The sequence below is a fragment of the Nannobrachium achirus genome, assembly GCF_963921795.1.
Source record: "Nannobrachium achirus genome assembly, chromosome: 18".
Taxonomy (NCBI): domain Eukaryota; kingdom Metazoa; phylum Chordata; class Actinopteri; order Myctophiformes; family Myctophidae; genus Nannobrachium; species Nannobrachium achirus.
The window spans coordinates 50,889,743-50,907,138 of record NC_137825.1 but is presented as its reverse complement, the minus strand read 5'-3'; the positions used below and the strand labels follow the sequence as shown (position 1 = coordinate 50,907,138).

Below are 17,396 nucleotides of genomic sequence, written 5' to 3'. Positions count from 1 at the left end.
CGAGTGGCTGCCGCCGTGCGTTTTTTTTCTCGATCGAACCCAGTTCGATTCGTGCGTCTTGTCGCATGCGGTGAAAAACTCATCACTCCTTTTATGACTCCTTTTGGGATCCGCAGCGCCGATTCCACACAGCATTGCACACCAAATCCAATGCGTTTTATTCATACAGCAAACGGAAGAAACGCAACTGTCCTGTGTGCAAAGGGCTTTACTCTGGTTGCTATGGCCTGATAAAGCCAAATTCTGAAGGAAGGCAACAACATTAATGAAGAACTTGACCAGCTGATAAGATAAACTTGTAATAAATGTAAAAAGAATAAAGGGGTCATATTTGTTGGACTGGACAATATGTTAATGATATCATGATAAGGGAACAGATAAGGTCTGGGCTTTTGAATATCAGTTAAACGGGACCCCAATTGAAACAAGACAAAGCCTATCTTGTGGTGTTAATCATTTTAGTTGACCTTGTAACAGTGAACTTTTCCTATATACAAACCTCTAATAAAGTCTTCAATCAATCAATCAATCAATCAATCAATCAATCAATCAATCAATCAATAATATTATCATGATATGGCACACGTGTTGTCTTTTTCTGGTTTTAATCACTTAAACCCTATTGTATATTTAATAAAAATAAATAAAATAATAAAATAAAATAAAGCAAAAATGGCATATCTACAAGCTTACAATGTGTTGCATATTGGTATTGGCCATTCATAACAATATACAGTATATTGTATGGTATGGCAGGGGTATGCAGCTGCCATACCCTGGGTCCAGGGGGGGGGGGGAATAAATGTTACTTTTAAATATAAATACATCAATGTCTCTTTGTCTATCTGTGCTGGTTATTATGTTGTTAAATTACAGTAAAATAACTACAAATGCAACATTTTACAAAATGGTCACTATTATAATTATATTCTCCACACTTGTATTCTCCTCATCTTGACAAAATGGTATATTCCCAGGTTCCGCAGGTCAGCTGCACAGGTGCAATGCATTATTGTTAATTGTGGCACGTTTACTAATATGCCAAGTTTAGCTTGAACTTGAACAACCGTTCCAGGCTGCCATATCCAGCCCAAGAAACCCTGGTAAAAAACTGACAAAACCCTCTTTTTTTTTCTTTTTTTTTTTGCGCATGAGGACTCCCATCTTTGCCATACCCTAGCTTTTGCTGAACTGACGGCACTGCCGTAAGTTCCTTTCGGTTCCATTTGTACACTCTCAGCGTTACAGACCTGTTATGGCTATCTCTCTACATGTTTCTGGTAATATTACTCATTCTGTATGTCCGTGACAAAGATAGAATTTTTACAAAAAGGTCCACCACATACAAGCCAACATGGTGATGGCCCCTGGCCATGACTTTACATAGGTGTAATGAATAAAGTGCTTTAGACAAGATAACAGATTACAACTACAACCCCTAGACCAGCAGCAACATGGAGAGAACGGGGACAGTGAAAGAGAGGAAAACAGAAACAGAGAAAGGGGAAGCATGTCCCGTGGCCGTTGCAGCAGGAGCGGGCAGGTCGCCCACTGTCTCCTTCAGGAAGGAGCCGAATTGGGACGCCTTGGCAAACACCTGTATATCTGCACGTGTGCTTCTTCCCGTGTCATCCAGAGTCACCACAGCCACCTGGAACCAGGATGCATCTGACTGGCACAGCAGCGGCCCACCGTTGTCTCCCTGTGTTTATGATAATAGCAACAAAAAAATATATATCGTTGTTGTCGGGTGGAAACCTTGTATGTCCAAAACTGTTCGTTTTGCATTATCATTTTAAAAATGACTTGAACTAGTGAAAACAGCCGATCTACAAGCACACAACGCCTCGCACCGCGAGGCGTTGTGTGCTTGTAGATCTGCTGTTTTCACTACTTTTGTGCAATTCTGCCTTGTATGATGAAGCAGGGCTTTACTTTGGGAAAGAACGTACAAATTTGACACTTGGAGATACGAGGTTTCTGCCCGACAGTGACGATATATATATTAATAAGAAAAGAAAAGCAGATACCGGTAATACAGTTTCAGGATTCCTACACATTGTCCATTTCAGAATTTCACACTTTTCCCAGACTAAAATCTCCAGAATTCTCTGTTGATTTTTCAGACCATTGATTGATTGATTGAGTATTTTATTAGACAAAAGTGGAGAACATAACAAGTATAGTCAATACATTAAAAGAATGTATACAGTACAAGTACAGTTAAACACCCTGCCTAAAAGGAACATCCCAAATAAGTATTTTTACAGTCTAACTGTACTGTACATTATATAACGTTGCCAAATAAATAGGCTCATACAGATAACTTAAAGGTAGGGTAAGTGATTGTATTTAATTAAAATAATAACAAAATGTGTCTATGTTCTAATGGTACTAAACCTGCCACAAAAAGTTCGGAAATCTAACTTTGGTCGATTATATCCCCCCTTTAATAAACCCAAATGGTATTGAGTTTTATATATTTTTAATCGTTGATTTGTCACCTTTACAACGAGGTACAGCTTGTAAGCATCGGGCATTCGAGGCATGCGCTACACAACCAAGCGTGTGGGTAGCGCTGACCAGAATTTTGCCAAAATGGCTTGCAATATACTGTTCTGCTGGCATTTACTCTCGTTTTGGGCTTCCCTGACATTGAGCTTAACATTAACAAAGTGTAAAAATGGCCAATATGTGTTGTTTTTTCTTTTCATTATTACTGTGGGAGAGTGCAATCATTCAATGCCCCAAGTAACAAAGGTGAACACCAAAATAACAGTATTGCAGGCCTGCCAGGCCATTTTAACAATTTTTGGAGGGGCGCTACCCACACGTTTGGCTGGGGTTGCTCATTCCACAAATGCCAGATCCTTACAAGCTGTACCTCGTTGTAAAGGTGACAAATCAACGATAACAATGATATCAAACACAATACCAGTTGGCATAATTAAAGGGGGGATATAATGGACCGAATGTTGGCAAATTTTGGGTCGGCGCTACCCACACACTTGGCTGTGTAGCTCATGCCTCGAATGCCCGATGCTTACAAGCTGTACCTCGTCCTCGTTGTAAAGGTGACAAATCAACGATAAAAATTATATATATGATACAAGTATGATTGACCTAATCTAACAGCCAATAAAGCCGAGCCATTCACCGGAGAACTAGAGAGGAGAAATAAAAGTCTATTGACGTTCATTTCTCCTAAAAGAAAAAGGAAGTCCATATAAGGACCTCCGCCCTACAGTATCTGCTGTGAGGGGAAAAAATAAGTTTCGGTTTTCCCTGCACACCAAGGCCCGCCCCCACTCGATCATTATTGGATGAAGGTCCCCACTCTATCCTGATTGGAGGAAGGCCGTCACCTTCAGGAACACTCATACTCATTTATCAATGGAGTGTAAAAAATGGTCTATTTTTTTCACCAAATTTTGCGTAGGGCAACGTGTGCACGGCATTTATCAATGCTTCCTAAACAGACACACCTGGCCTACATTTGATCCCAGCATTGATAAATGCGCAGGCTGAAATTTAAATAACACGCCCTTAATTATTCTAGAAACGCCCCGATTTTACGACCAGAACAACCCGAATACGACCTAACAACCAAAGAAAAGCCATGTCCGCGTCCCACACAGACCACGCACACATGCATGCACGCACGCACGCACACACCTACACACGCAACTAGGCTACTTGGAACAGCAGCATTTTGGTTTACACAGCAGTCTTTGACAGTGGAAACGTGGGATTAACCAACGGTACAATCTTTGACAAGGAGGCTATAGCACCGCAGCCGACATGAATGACACAAGTCACTGGTCACTGCCATGAATACTTTTGGATATTAATTTAAACCATTGCCTACCCGTGCCGTGCGTGCGCAGACAGAGCGCGTTCATTTGGTTACAAGCAATCATAATTCCCCATGGCCATGATCTCACGGCTCGCCACGTCGGGTTTCATCATTAACTCCAGCATAGTGTACAGTATCTACTGTATAAATTGAGAGACCCCACGGTTACGTTTTGGATATTAATTTAACCCAATTTCGGTGACGAGCGCAATGCACTTTTGAGTGCTTGAACTAGCGATCATGTACCGTTCCTGTCTTCTCCCAGGTGGGCCGTGGACCCCCAAATAAATCATCCGCAGCGTGCGTGCGCGGGGCTGGGCACAGCCAGGTTTGGAGCTTCGGGTTTTATCCATATTTAAAAGGACTCGAGTCACTGTATAAATTGGAGGCTCACGCCTCACGGTAGATCACAGCGGCGCCGCGCTGGCCCCGAAAATGCTCTCGCATGCGTTCGTAGGCTATAACGTGCTTGTTCTGAGCCAGGTCTGCAATCTTAAAATATAGACTGTTAAAGCACTTAACAGTAGATTGCTTCCATGTTGCTAGATTTTGATTGCTTGTCATTGTAACTTGGAAATAAAATCGGTGTGTATGTCCATGATGTAGCTGGCTATAATATACTTTTATAAAATGTTATATTTTCACAGGATTATTTATTATTGTGTTGGATATACATTTTCGAGTGGATACATGTCTCCATTGCCTGTCAGATAATTAGACAATGCTGCTCCGCACGTCTACAATGGAACAAAGTGGTGTAGGATGATTCCTACACCACCTCAGGACTTGACGTGAGATTTGATCCTACCCTAGACCAAAGTCAAAGTCAAGTTGAAATGATAAATGCCGAGACTTGCCTAAATTTCGGTGTACACCCAAATTTTGATCTGCACCACGTTGATAAATGAGGGCCAGTAAACTGCTTTTTTCTCCTCACAGCAGATAGGGCGGAGGTCCTTATATGGACTTCCTTTTTCTTTTAGGAGAAATGAAAGTCAATAGACTTTTATTTCTCCTCTCTAGTTCTCCGGTGAATGGCTCGGCTTTATTGGCTGTTAGATTAGGTCAATCATACTTGTAAACACTGTTTATAACTTTTTTTGTACAAAGTCCTACACAGAAGGTTAGACATTTTTCCATTGTTTCCAGCTCTACCTAATAAAAATGATCGCTGTCGGGCGGAAACCTTACTACAGTATGTCCAAAACCTGTTCCTTTTAAGTTAAAGTAGTGAAAATAGCCCATCTACAATGCCTCGTACAGCGAGGCGTTGTGTGCAGTGCTTGTAGATCGGCTGTTTTCACTAGTCTTGTGCGACAGTCCCATACTGTATGATGAAGCAGGGCTTTACTTAAAGAAAAAACATACATATTTGAAACTTGGAGATACAAGGTTTCTGGCCGACAGTGAAGATATACTGTATATTATATTATATAGTATAATTATTATTAATAGTATATTATTATATTATATATATACACCGGTAGGCCTATATACCTACATATTATTTTTGTCTCTTTTTTTAAATAAGAACTTAAAATGAACGGGGGGGGGGGGGGGGGAGGGGGAATGCTGTGTATGTGCAGCAAAGTCTATTCACAATGCAGTTAGGTCAAAAATGGCAGTTCCGTGAGCGTGGAGAGCAAAGGTCCGTTTCTCAATGGATTTGTCATCTAGGAGGGTTATTAAACAAATTTGGCCGGGGTGTCTTTTTTAAAATGACTGGGAAAATGTTTGACAGCTAGGGTAATTTTCAGTCTCATTCACTTGCTATACACTACACTATAAAGGAAAAAATGACTCCCAAAAAACATTCCTTGGGCAAGAAATGGCCCCACAATACGATGGTTTAGTGATGAGTCATCAATTTTCACAGTCTTTTGGGGTCCGTTTTTAGCCCAAGGAATGTTTTTCATGCAAAACAAATGCTTGCAATGGATTCAGAATAATTAAAAACCCCCTAGTTTGACCCCTCACATCCCACTTAAAGTTGTACTATGTAACTTTTTTTATAAAACAAATCTTAAAATGGTCCTAACTGTTAAATCGCTAAAGTTTTAGAACCCCCCACTCCGTGAATTTCAGCTCTGAAAGCCTTTTCTTTATATATTTTCTATGAGCCGTGAGGGGGGACAATTTTCGCGGCATAATTACGTCACTTCCCATTTTCTGTATCCGCTGTCTACCGGATCACACACTACCGGCCAATCACAGCGAGTCTTTCCCGGAAGTTGATTTAGCCTCGAACAACAACAGCTTTTGGCCGCTGTTTTAGTAGCTATTCAGTCCAGAGCTGAACCACCATGGAAAAGCAACAACCTCAACTCCCGGGAAGTTCTGGAACTAAACCCCCACCCGCAAAAAAGAAAAGAACAGAATCATCTCAACAACAAAAGGAATATCACCAGAAAAAGCAGAAATCGCGGATTTACCTTCTTCATATGCACGAGAGGTGGCAAAAGTTGAGGAAAGAAAAAAACTTCCCCACTGATTGGAAACTGCTCTTTTTCTTTTGAACTGGTAAGTTTGTAAAAAATAAACATACTTGCTCTTTGTCATTGTTGTACTTTTAGTGCAAGTGCATACCATACGTTGGTATAGAATTTAGTCAATGTATACGATGGATAGCAACGCTGGTCAAAGGATGTTTTAGCAGTAGCCCTCTGACGACTGTCCTGTTTATTCAGCAGCCCTTTGTGTGTGTGTTCAAGTCTGGGCTACTCTTACATTTGCAATCATATTGTGTTCTCTGAGTCAATACCGCGGCGATGCACCATTCCCCAAAACTTTCAATGTTTATGAATGGTAGCTTAGCTTGTAGCTATCCCCCCGCCGAAAGTCGGGGGGACGAATATTTACTATTCTGTCCATAACGGCACATAACTCGGTAACGGCGCTGAGTTAGCCTGGGGCCAGCCTATATACTATGCAGCTAACTAGTAACTGCGTGTAGCCCTCTGACGACCGTCCTGTTTATTCAGCAGCCCTTTGTGTGTGTGTTCATTCACAAGTATTTGAATTTGAATACATCCGAATCTCCTAAAGACATTGTTATTGACTCTGGGCTACTCTTACATTTGCAATCATATTGTGTTCTCTGAGTGAATATCGCAGTGATGCACCATTCCCCAAAACTTTCAATGTTTATGAATGGTCGCTTAGCGTGTAGCTATCCCCCCGCCGAAAGTCGGGGGGACGAATATTTACTATTCTGTCCATAACGGCACATAACTCGGTAACGGTGCTGAGTTAGCCTGGGGCCAGCCTATATACTATGCAGCTAACTAGTAACTGCGTATAGATCCCCTCCATAATGGTTAGTGTAGGAACTACACTGGAAATACCGGTACCTGCAATACCGCTAGTGACCACTACCACTACTTGGGAAAGTTACATGGTATGCCTTTAAAGCAGATTTTTTGGAAGTAAATTTTTCCTTTATAGTGTAGTGTATAGCAAGTGAATGAGACTGAAAATTACCCTAGCTGTCAAACATTTTCCCAGCCATTCTAAAAAAGACGCCCCGGCCAAATTTGTTTAATAACACTCCTAGATGACAAATCCATTGAGAAACGGACCTTTGCTCTCCACAGTCACGGAACTGCCATTTTTGACCTAACAATGGCCTGTATCTGCTTACTGGTAAAGCACTTTGTATTTTGAATCTGTATGGAGAAGTACAGGCCTTAAACATGGAACTCCAAACAATATTTGAGGAAGTGCTGGCTGTCATGGATATCCAATTGTCAGAATCAATGAAATACATGAATGACAGGTTTTCTTAGGCAGAAAAGATTCATTTCATCCTGACTGACATACTGTAACAAGCCACTTAAAGTGGAAAACCACCCATTTTCAATGTTGAACTGTGTCATTAATATATTCCTTAGAGGAGTGTGTGGGAAGAAAAAAAAAAAACCTCCCCCTTCTGTGTTGCCTAGAACTGGAGGATCGATTTTGGGGTTTGTATTGCAAATAGTATTAACAATAATACTATTAACAGTAAATTGTATTGTAAATTGAAAATAATAATAATAATACAATTAACAGTAACTCAAACACAAAACTACTGTATATTCTACACTCCCACAAATCAACATATCGCGTCGTCATCAACATTAATCCCTCAATTTCTACAGATTCCACCCACCTCTATAATGACTATAATTCCATTGCAGGCCCACAATAATCTGTATCTGCCAGAGACCTGATACTTTTCTCATATTAGGCTACATGACTGCATGAAGATTCAAACCGTTTTGGATGATTTGTGATGCAATGTATATGCAATTCTGCAACAGCAGGACAAACACAGCTTGTAAGATCAATTTATTTTTGATTAAAAAAAATTAAATATATTTTAGAAACTATAGGGGCTCTGGAAGCATATCGTCGTTGTTGGGTGAAAACCTTGCACGTCCAAAACCGTTCGTTTTGCATTTATCAGTTTAACAATGATTTAAACGAGTGAAAACAGCCGATCTACAAGCACACAACGCCTCGCACCGCGAGGCGTTGTGTGCTTGTAGATCTGCTGTTTTCACTACTTTTGTGCGAAGGCCTTGTATGATGAAGCCGGGCTTTACTTTGTGAAAGAACGTACACATTTGAAACTTGGAGATACAAGGTTTACACTCGACAACGATGATATTTTCCCATCATGCCCTCTTTTCTTAATGGCATAGTTATCCAGACCTGTAAATTAATCAAATTAAATTCCATACTTTTCCATACTCTCCATACTCCATACAACATGGGTATTCATGTGATTATATTCATTAGTTATCCTTTTTAATTCATTGTATTAATTATTATCATACAAAGGAAATGCAAATAATAATACATCACTTTATCCCCCGAACATCTGGCATTCATAAATCAAGTATCTGCTATATATTTCACTGATGAAAAGGTAAAATTTAAACCCTACTTTGTTGACCAAGGTCCCCCAGGCTCTATACTTGCCGAAAACAGACGATCTACAAGCTCACGACACATCGCATTGATTGCGGCACATTGTGAACTTGTAGATTGGCTATTTTTGCCGTTTAACATGTAAGGACGGGCATGGAGTTTGATGATGGCTGGGATTTACCTGCTGAATGTCCATGGCATATGTACAGATGTTTTCAGAGTCAGAGTTGTTCCCACAACTTGTCACGTTCGTCTCGAGATCTCGTAGGACCGAGCCAACACCGCCTGCAGTGATCACATTAATCAAGTGTGAAGATACTGTTGTAAAAGCAGTCAGTACGAGCTCACTGAAAAAAATCCTCATCTTAATTCATTTTCCCCAAGAGAAAAAGATGTTAGTCCAGGCTGCCCCTCTGCCAACCTGGGGAGACAACGGACTGACCTCATGCTTCCTTCTATGCATGAGGAATCCAAGTTGCTTCTTTGCACCTGACAGGGGGGATTTCCCCGGTTGACGTAGCGCATGGAAGGAATACGTTATTCCAACCAGTTCCTTTCCCCCTCCATCAGGCGCCCCAGCAGGCCATGGGGGGGGGGGGGGGGGGGGGGGGGCTGGACCCCACATCGAGGACTACTGGTCGAAATGGTCCGTGTCACTCCTTTTTCTTTTAGTTTTACTTAACAGTACAACCACCTACAGTACATGGTAAGTAACTTGAAAAATAACCTAAAAAACCAACATGATAAGATCGTGTAGCATGATACAGCTTGGGAAAATAATGTGATATATTATATTTCCATATCGCCCACCCCTAGCCCTGACTGGTACCTCTGGTCATGTTGCTGTGACCCCAACCGGCCATCCAGCAGCGGGTTCCAGGAGGGAAGGCTCTGGTACCGGACAGGTCCATGCACACGGGTTGGACGTAGTCGCTGTGGCGGATCGGGTTAGCCAGCTCCAGCAGAGCGACGTTGGAACCGGTCGTGTTGCTCATTGTAATGTTCAAGATGTCCGTCGACATCTCGAACACCTCCGAACCGTTCTCGAGGCGCGGGCCCAGGGACACCGTCCACCCAGTGATATTTGGATCTAAGCTGCTGTGAAAGTAGGGATGCGACGATAATCGTTATCATTGTTTATCGTGATAAAAAGAAAACGCTGACAATAATCGTATCGTGGAGATTTACATTTATAGTGATTGTCCTCCGTCATGCACTGGGATCAATTCACCAGTACAATTTAAACCCTATTGGTAAAACGGACCTTGAAATAGCGTACTTGATACAATTTTTTCACTCTACCAAAAAATAGCCGATCTACAAGCTCACAACGCGGCGTGTTGTGAGCTTGTAGACTGGCTATTTTTTTGGCGAATGTTCTGCCCCAGGATAATGGTCTGTTGGGGATGTTTTGATTTTCGCGATAATATTGTAAATCGCAATTTCGCAAAATGGATGAAAAAACGGTTGGTCTACTCTACACAGAATTTAAAGCAGCAAAAGTTAGGGTTAGAAATATACCTGGAGAAACACTGGGCAGCAGTGAGGACAAAGTTGTCCGCGATAATTGTTCCGCTACAAATAAAGGCGCCATTTTTGTTAAGACTGGCCATCCAGGGCCAGGATCCCGCTGTTGCAGCACCATTGTCCTCATCCGCACGACTGTTCAGTGGGGCACGGCCACAAACTGACCCTATAAGATAATGATATAATTAGATGTATACATTATTTCACTGTGTGAAAAAGTTATATAATAGAGAGACAGACAGACAGACAGACAGACAGACAGACAGACAGACAGACAGACAGACAAATAGATAGATATCGTCACTGTCGGGCAGAAACCTCGTATCTCCCAGTTTCAAATTTGTAATTTTTTTTCGCAAAGTAAAGCACAGCTTCATCATATGGCCATCGCACAAAAGTAGTGAAAACAGCCGATCTACAAGCACACAACGCCTCGCGGTGCGAGGCGTTGTGTGCTTGTAGATCGGCTGTCTTCACTAGTTTAAATCATTTTAAAAATGAGAAATACAAAACAAACAGTTTTGGACATACAAGGTTTCCACCCGACAACGACCATATAATGCTGATCTTGCTTCCGTTTCTGATGAAGAAGAACAAAACAATACTTACGCACTGGAACTGTTACTGGAACTGTTTCTGTAATATTTTGTATTGCTGTAACTGTCGGTGAAGTCGTTGGTGGAGCGGGTAGACCAGGACAGGTGTAGCTGCTGTCAGCATCTGTCCCACTGGATGTGAACTCCACAAAACCAGGCTGGTCAGTGCTGATGTGAGAGTTGATCCAAGACTGGTATCGGGACACTCTGGCGTAAACCCCAGGCAGATTGGGCCGAGCACAGCCAAAACCAAAGCTAACAACTCCAGACTGGACCCAGACGGAGCCTTTTTTGTTGACCATTGGACCTCCCGAGTCACCCTGAGAAAGATAATTTGCTGTTCAGGTCAAATTTCTCAAGATTCGTCGTCAAATTCGAGTAACAACTGCCAAACTACAGTAAGTAGTATTATACCTGGCATGAGTCCTTGCCTCCAGCCAACACACCAGCACAGATCATGTTGTCTGTTATTTTACCAACTCCATTAAGACAGTTACACTGTCTATTCCCCACAACTGGGACCTCTACTTCTTGTAATGTTTGGGGGAACGGCAAAGATTCTGAGGCACAGAGAAAGAAAGACATTTGGTCAAACCTATGAACAAACTGTTTTTCCAAATAATCCAGCAATACGTTTTCTTTCCCAATAATACAAGCACTAGAATTGACAGAGTCAATTTTGACAAGTGTGCCTGCAGCTCGCTAAATGCGCGACCTTGTGCAGCGGTTTGGACGGTGAGACAATCCGCCAAGTCGTCTGTGTTTCGTTTTGAGAGGGTCGGTTCCCCTGAAAAACGCGTTCTGGCACGAAACGGTTACGTTTTGCGCGTTTGTGACGCCCCCTAGGGGTCGAAGTGGAAATGCTTTTGGGGATCCGTTGAGTATGCCACCCCCGACCTGTGGTTGAAATTCAGTGTTGACTCGACCTATTGTTTGTGATTTATGGCTATCGTTTGCGAAACGGGCCCCTCCCGCGAACTTTGGAAGCGCGTTACGAACGAACGGTACGGACTATCGAAATATCCTTTGACTATGTTTATCGCATGGCTTCATAGATCATGTGTACCGGTTTTTAAGACATTTGAAGAAAATATGTAGGAAAAGGAGCAAAAAGTGTGTTTTGGAGAAAATTCAAGATGGCGGGAAATCTATCCCTACGCAAATGGGCGTGGCCTATATGGGGAGATGCGTCATGATCCAAGGAATCCAGGGAAAAAATAATTTTAATTTTCCGACCTACGGTTCAACAGTTACAGGCCAAAACGTAAACTGGGCTGTTATAGCGCCACCATGAGGCCAAATGACACTATTATTTTTTATTTAATCTTTGGAATCATTATGAACCTCCTCTCCAAGTCTTGAAACTGTAGCCCCTATGGTTTGCGAGAGAAAAATAATTGAATGTGAGTTTTGCGATTCCCATTATAAGTCAATGGGGAAAATTAATTCACTAATAAATTAATATCAATTAAACTATAGAACCTTTCTCTTAGCAAGTTACTAGCACACGATTCCCGAGTAAGCCGGTCGATTTGACATATGGCGCGAGTATGTGGTGCAAAAACTGTGGGAGGAGTAGCGTGGCAAACTTTGGGGAATCGTATGGACAGACTTAAGTAAGTAAGTAAATATGAGCGAGAACAAGAAGTGTCCCCATGCTATGCATAGGCACACTTAAAAACTCACCTCCTTCCTTGATTCTACCCCAGCCAGTTACCCAGCTATCAGTACCATTGTTGAACACACTGTCATTGGCTGCCAGACAGACAGGCCTGATGTAGTCAGTGAAACTGACTGGTGAGGAGAGTTTTAGCAGAGCAATATCATTGTCACTGCTGTCACTGTCATAGTTTGGATGTAAAACGATTTGGGCAACATCTATGGATTCTTCATTTGGGTTCTCGCCCTCCAGATTCTGCCGACCCAAGGAAATCTTCCAGGCAAATGTATTTGCACTGCATAAATGAGAAGCAGAAAACAAACAATATCATTGTCACTGCTGCTGCTGTCATAACCTGGGTGTTAGACTATATCACTTCTGGACTCTACAGTAGATAGTCTTGTAGGTTCTGACCACCTAAGGATACTGATCACTCAAAACTACTAGAACTACAGAAGAAGAACAGAAAATGATTTATCGCAGAAAACATCAAGAAAAGGTATTTAACTAGAAGCAGTGCTCTTTGGAGCACAAGTTTCTGCCAGGTCAGGAAGATTATTGTCGCCTCCTGGTGGCGATATAATAGGCCAATGTGAAAAGGGTGCCATGTCTTCTTCTGGCAGCAATCGGCTGCATGCATGATTTGAGGCATTTTGTTCCAAAAATTTGCTTTGCAAAAGTGGACCTGCTTGAGGTGTGGTAAGAGGCCAATGTAAAAAGGCTGGCATTTGTTCCTTTACCCAGAGGGAATGTGCATGCAAAATCTTACAGAAATTGCAAGCTGCATTGATGATTTGAGGCATTTTGTTCAAAACAAACCAATCCCACAAACTTTGGAAGCCAATGTTAGCCAATTAGGATGGAATATGATATATCGGACAGATCATACAACATTTTACACTGATCGGTGGAGTAGGTAAAACACAAATCTGCCTGTTGGGAATGTGTGAGAAAATTTCACAGAAATCGAAAGCTAAGTTCATGATTTGAGGCATTTTGTTAAAAACTGACAAATCCTGCAAAATTTGGAAGCCAATCTTAGCCAATCGGGCTTGAATAAGGAAAATCGGACAGGTCCATATCGATCACATTACTGTAAATATACTGTCTACCGAATTGCATGATTTTTGGACAGGATCTGTAGGAGTGCTGTCAAAAATTGTGGCGCTAGAACAGAACCATGTGAAAAATGTGGGGCAGAGGTTCTGAATTGGCATCCAGGGAGTGTGTGTGCACTGTGCACAGTTTGGAAGTGACCAGTCCAACGGCGCCGGAGATTAGCTGGTAACAGAGGGACAGACGGACGGACAGACACACGCACGCATGGACTAACAGGTTTAAAACATGGTCTCCCTATGCCTTCGGCCTGGCGGACACAAAAACATTTGAGGTAGATAAACTGCGTCTGCTTTTTAACACTACAAGCTTGCGTGGCGGTCGCTGGTTTGAGTGCTTAATATCAATATTCAATATAATGAAAGAAACACACACACAGACAAGCACGCACGTGCACGCACACATGCACGCACGCACACACACACACACACACACACACACACACACACACACACACACACACACACACACACAAATACACACACACATATGCACGCAAGCAAAAACTTTTCACAACATTCCACTTTGCCCTGTACCCACCTAGAGAAGCAGTGAGCAGCAGACATCACCCATTCCTTGTTGATGAGGGATCCGCCACAGATATGGCCTCCGAACCTTTGCAGACTGGCCTGCCAAGGCCAACTTCCTGATGGAGCATCCTCACCTCCAACTATCCTGTTGTTGAGTGGAGTGATTCCACACACTAGACGAGAATAAATATTGATTGAAGTCAGACTGTTATACAGTATTATAAATATTGACAAAAATAAAAACAAGTTACTGTACATCTGACCACACTTGTATCACTCCATACCTTCTGCACTTGGTAAAACTACAGGTGGTGGTTCTGTGACAGTGGTTGTTATGGCTGGAACTGGGGTAACAGGAGCTGGTAGGCCAGAGCAGGTGTAGCTGTTGTCAGCATCTATTCCACTGGAGGTAAACTTGATGTAGCCTGGCTTGTCAGTTTGGATAAAGGAGTTGATCCAAGACTGGTATCTGGACACTCTGGCGTAAACCCCAGGCAGATTGGGCCGAGCACAGCCAAAACCAAAGCTAACAACTCCAGATTGGACCCAGACAGACCCATGTTTGTTGACCATTGGACCTCCCGAGTCACCCTAAAGCAAAAATATGCGTGTCAAACCTTCAGACAATTCACATGACATTCAGTAAAGTGCAACCAAGTAAGAAGCAAAAAGAATCATGGTACTGTACTGGACATCTGCTACGGGATGTTGATGCCACATGTCAGAATAACAGATACAGTAGTGATATCACCACACCAGTCAAAACAAGATTATCAGTTTAATATTCTGCTTTTCACCACTGGCTGTCAAGCTTAACACAGATTTGGGTCTGAGATTTGGTTAGATTTGAACAATTACCAAAACAAGAGAAAAGATATCACACCTGGCATGAGTCCTTGCCTCCAGCCAACACACCAGCACAGATCATGTTGTCTGTTATTTTACCAACTCCATTAAGACAGTTACACTGTCTATTCCCCAAAACTGGGACCTCTACTTCTTGTAATGTTTGGGGGGACGGCAAAGATTCTGAGGCACAGAGTAAGAAAGACATTTGGTCAAACCTATGAACAAACTGTTTTTCCAATTAATCAAGAGATATGTTTCCAAATCAATCGTTCCCATTAATACAAGCAAAACTCACCTCCTTCCTTGATTCTACCCCAGCCAGTAACCCAGCTATCAGTACCATTGTTGAACACACTGTCACTGGCTGGTAGACAGACAGGTCTGATGTAGTCAGTGAAACTGACTGGTGAGGAGAGTTTTAGCAGAGCAATATCATTGTCACTGCTGTCACCGTCATAGTTTGGATGTAAAATGATTTGGGCAACATCTATGGATACTTCATTTGGGTTCTCGCCCTCCAGATTCTGTCGACCCAAGGAAATCTTCCAGGCGAATGTATTTGCACTACATAAATGAGAAGCAGAAAACAAAAGAAAACATGAATGACAAATCAATGTGGTCTTGTATGATTATTTGTGGAAGCTGTCATGAGATTACATTACTGTATGTTCCTAATCTTAAAGAACAGCCACATGGATGGTTAGTGAACACAGAACAACATCTGGGAGAAGTACATAAGTCCTGTTAGAAATTGCATGCTATAAATATCAATACATCCAAATTAGAAATAAGAGGTTGCATATTGAAAAGCAAACAACAAAACATGAATAATGAAGATTCCTTCACTCCTGAGTTGTAATGTAATTCACTTTATGATGTTAGTAACAAACCTGTTGAAGCAGTGAGCAGCAGACATCACCCATTCCTTGTTGATGAGGGATCCACCACAGATATGGCCTCCGAACCTTTGCAGACTGGCCTGCCAAGGCCAACTTCCTGCTGGAGCATCCTCACCTCCAACTATCCTGTTGTTGAGTGGAGTGATTCCACACACTAGACGAGAATAAATATTGATTGAAGTCAGACTGTTATACAGTATTATAAATATTGACAAAAATAAAAACGAGTATTTACTGTACATCTGACCACACTTGTATCACTCCATACCTTCTGCACTTGGTAAAACTACAGGTGGTGGTTCTGTGACAGTAGTTGTAATGACTGGCACTGGGGTAACAGGAGCTGGTAGGCCAGAGCAGGTGTAGCTGTTGTCAGCATCTATTCCACTGGAGGTAAACTTGATGTAGCCTGGCTTGTCAGTTTGGATAAAGGAGTTGATCCAAGACTGGTATCTGGACACTCTGGCGTAAACCCCAGGCAGATTGGGCCGAGCACAGCCAAAACCAAAGCTAACAACTCCAGATTGGACCCAGACAGACCCATGTTTGTTGACCATTGGACCTCCCGAGTCACCCTAAAGCAAAAATATGCGTGTCAAACCTTCAGACAATTCACATGACATTCAGTAAAGTGCAACCAAGTAAGAAGCAAAAAGAATCATGGTACTGTACTGGACATCTGCTACGGGATGTTGATGCCACATGTCAGAATAACAGATACAGTAGTGATATCACCACACCAGTCAAAATAAGATTATCAGTTTAATTTTCTGCTTTTCACCACTGGCTGTCAAGCTTCACACAGACTTGGGTCTGAGATTTGGTTAGATTTGAACAATTACCAAAACAAGAGAAAAGATATCACACCTGGCATGAGTCCTTGCCTCCAGCCAACACACCAGCACAGATCATGTTGTCTGTTATTTTACCAACTCCATTAAGACAGTTACACTGTCTATTACCCAAAACTGGGACCTCTACTTCTTGTAATGTTTGGGGGGACGGCAAAGATTCTGAGGCACAGAGAAAGAAAGACATTTGGTCAAACCTATGAACAAACTGTTTTTCCAATTAATCAAGAGATATGTTTCCAAATCAATCGTTCCCATTAATACAAGCAAAACTCACCTCTTTCCTTGATTCTACCCCAGCCAGTAACCCAGCTATCAGTACCATTGTTGAACACACTGTCACTGGCTGGTAGACAGACAGGTCTGATGTAGTCAGTGAAACTGACTGGTGAGGACAGTTTTAGCAGAGCAATGTCATTGTCACTGCTGTCACCGTCATAGTTTGGATGTAAAATGATTTGGGCAACATCTATGGATACTTCATTTGGGTTCTCGCCCTCCAGATTCTGTCGACCCAAGGAAATCTTCCAGGCGAATGTATTTGCACTACATAAATGAGAAGCAGAAAACAAAAGAAAACATGAATGACAAATCAATG

At 42.1% G+C, this 17,396-nt stretch overlaps 1 protein-coding gene across 1 annotated transcript in view; it reads right to left on the bottom strand.

Moving 5' to 3' along the window:
• Window positions 1-10,436: 10,436 nt before the first annotated feature.
• Window positions 10,437-17,396, bottom strand: part of LOC308303173 (uncharacterized protein) — a gene marked incomplete at both ends in the record, with an annotated part of 43,052 nt that continues 36,092 nt past the window's right edge. The window contains 12 exon segments of the mRNA XM_080747497.1: window positions 10,437-10,463; window positions 10,959-11,213; window positions 11,308-11,453; window positions 12,580-12,848; window positions 14,210-14,404; window positions 14,477-14,790; window positions 15,083-15,228; window positions 15,344-15,612; window positions 15,939-16,133; window positions 16,209-16,522; window positions 16,815-16,960; window positions 17,076-17,344. Coding sequence (XP_080603623.1) covers window positions 10,437-10,463; window positions 10,959-11,213; window positions 11,308-11,453; window positions 12,580-12,848; window positions 14,210-14,404; window positions 14,477-14,790; window positions 15,083-15,228; window positions 15,344-15,612; window positions 15,939-16,133; window positions 16,209-16,522; window positions 16,815-16,960; window positions 17,076-17,344 — 2,545 coding nt within the window.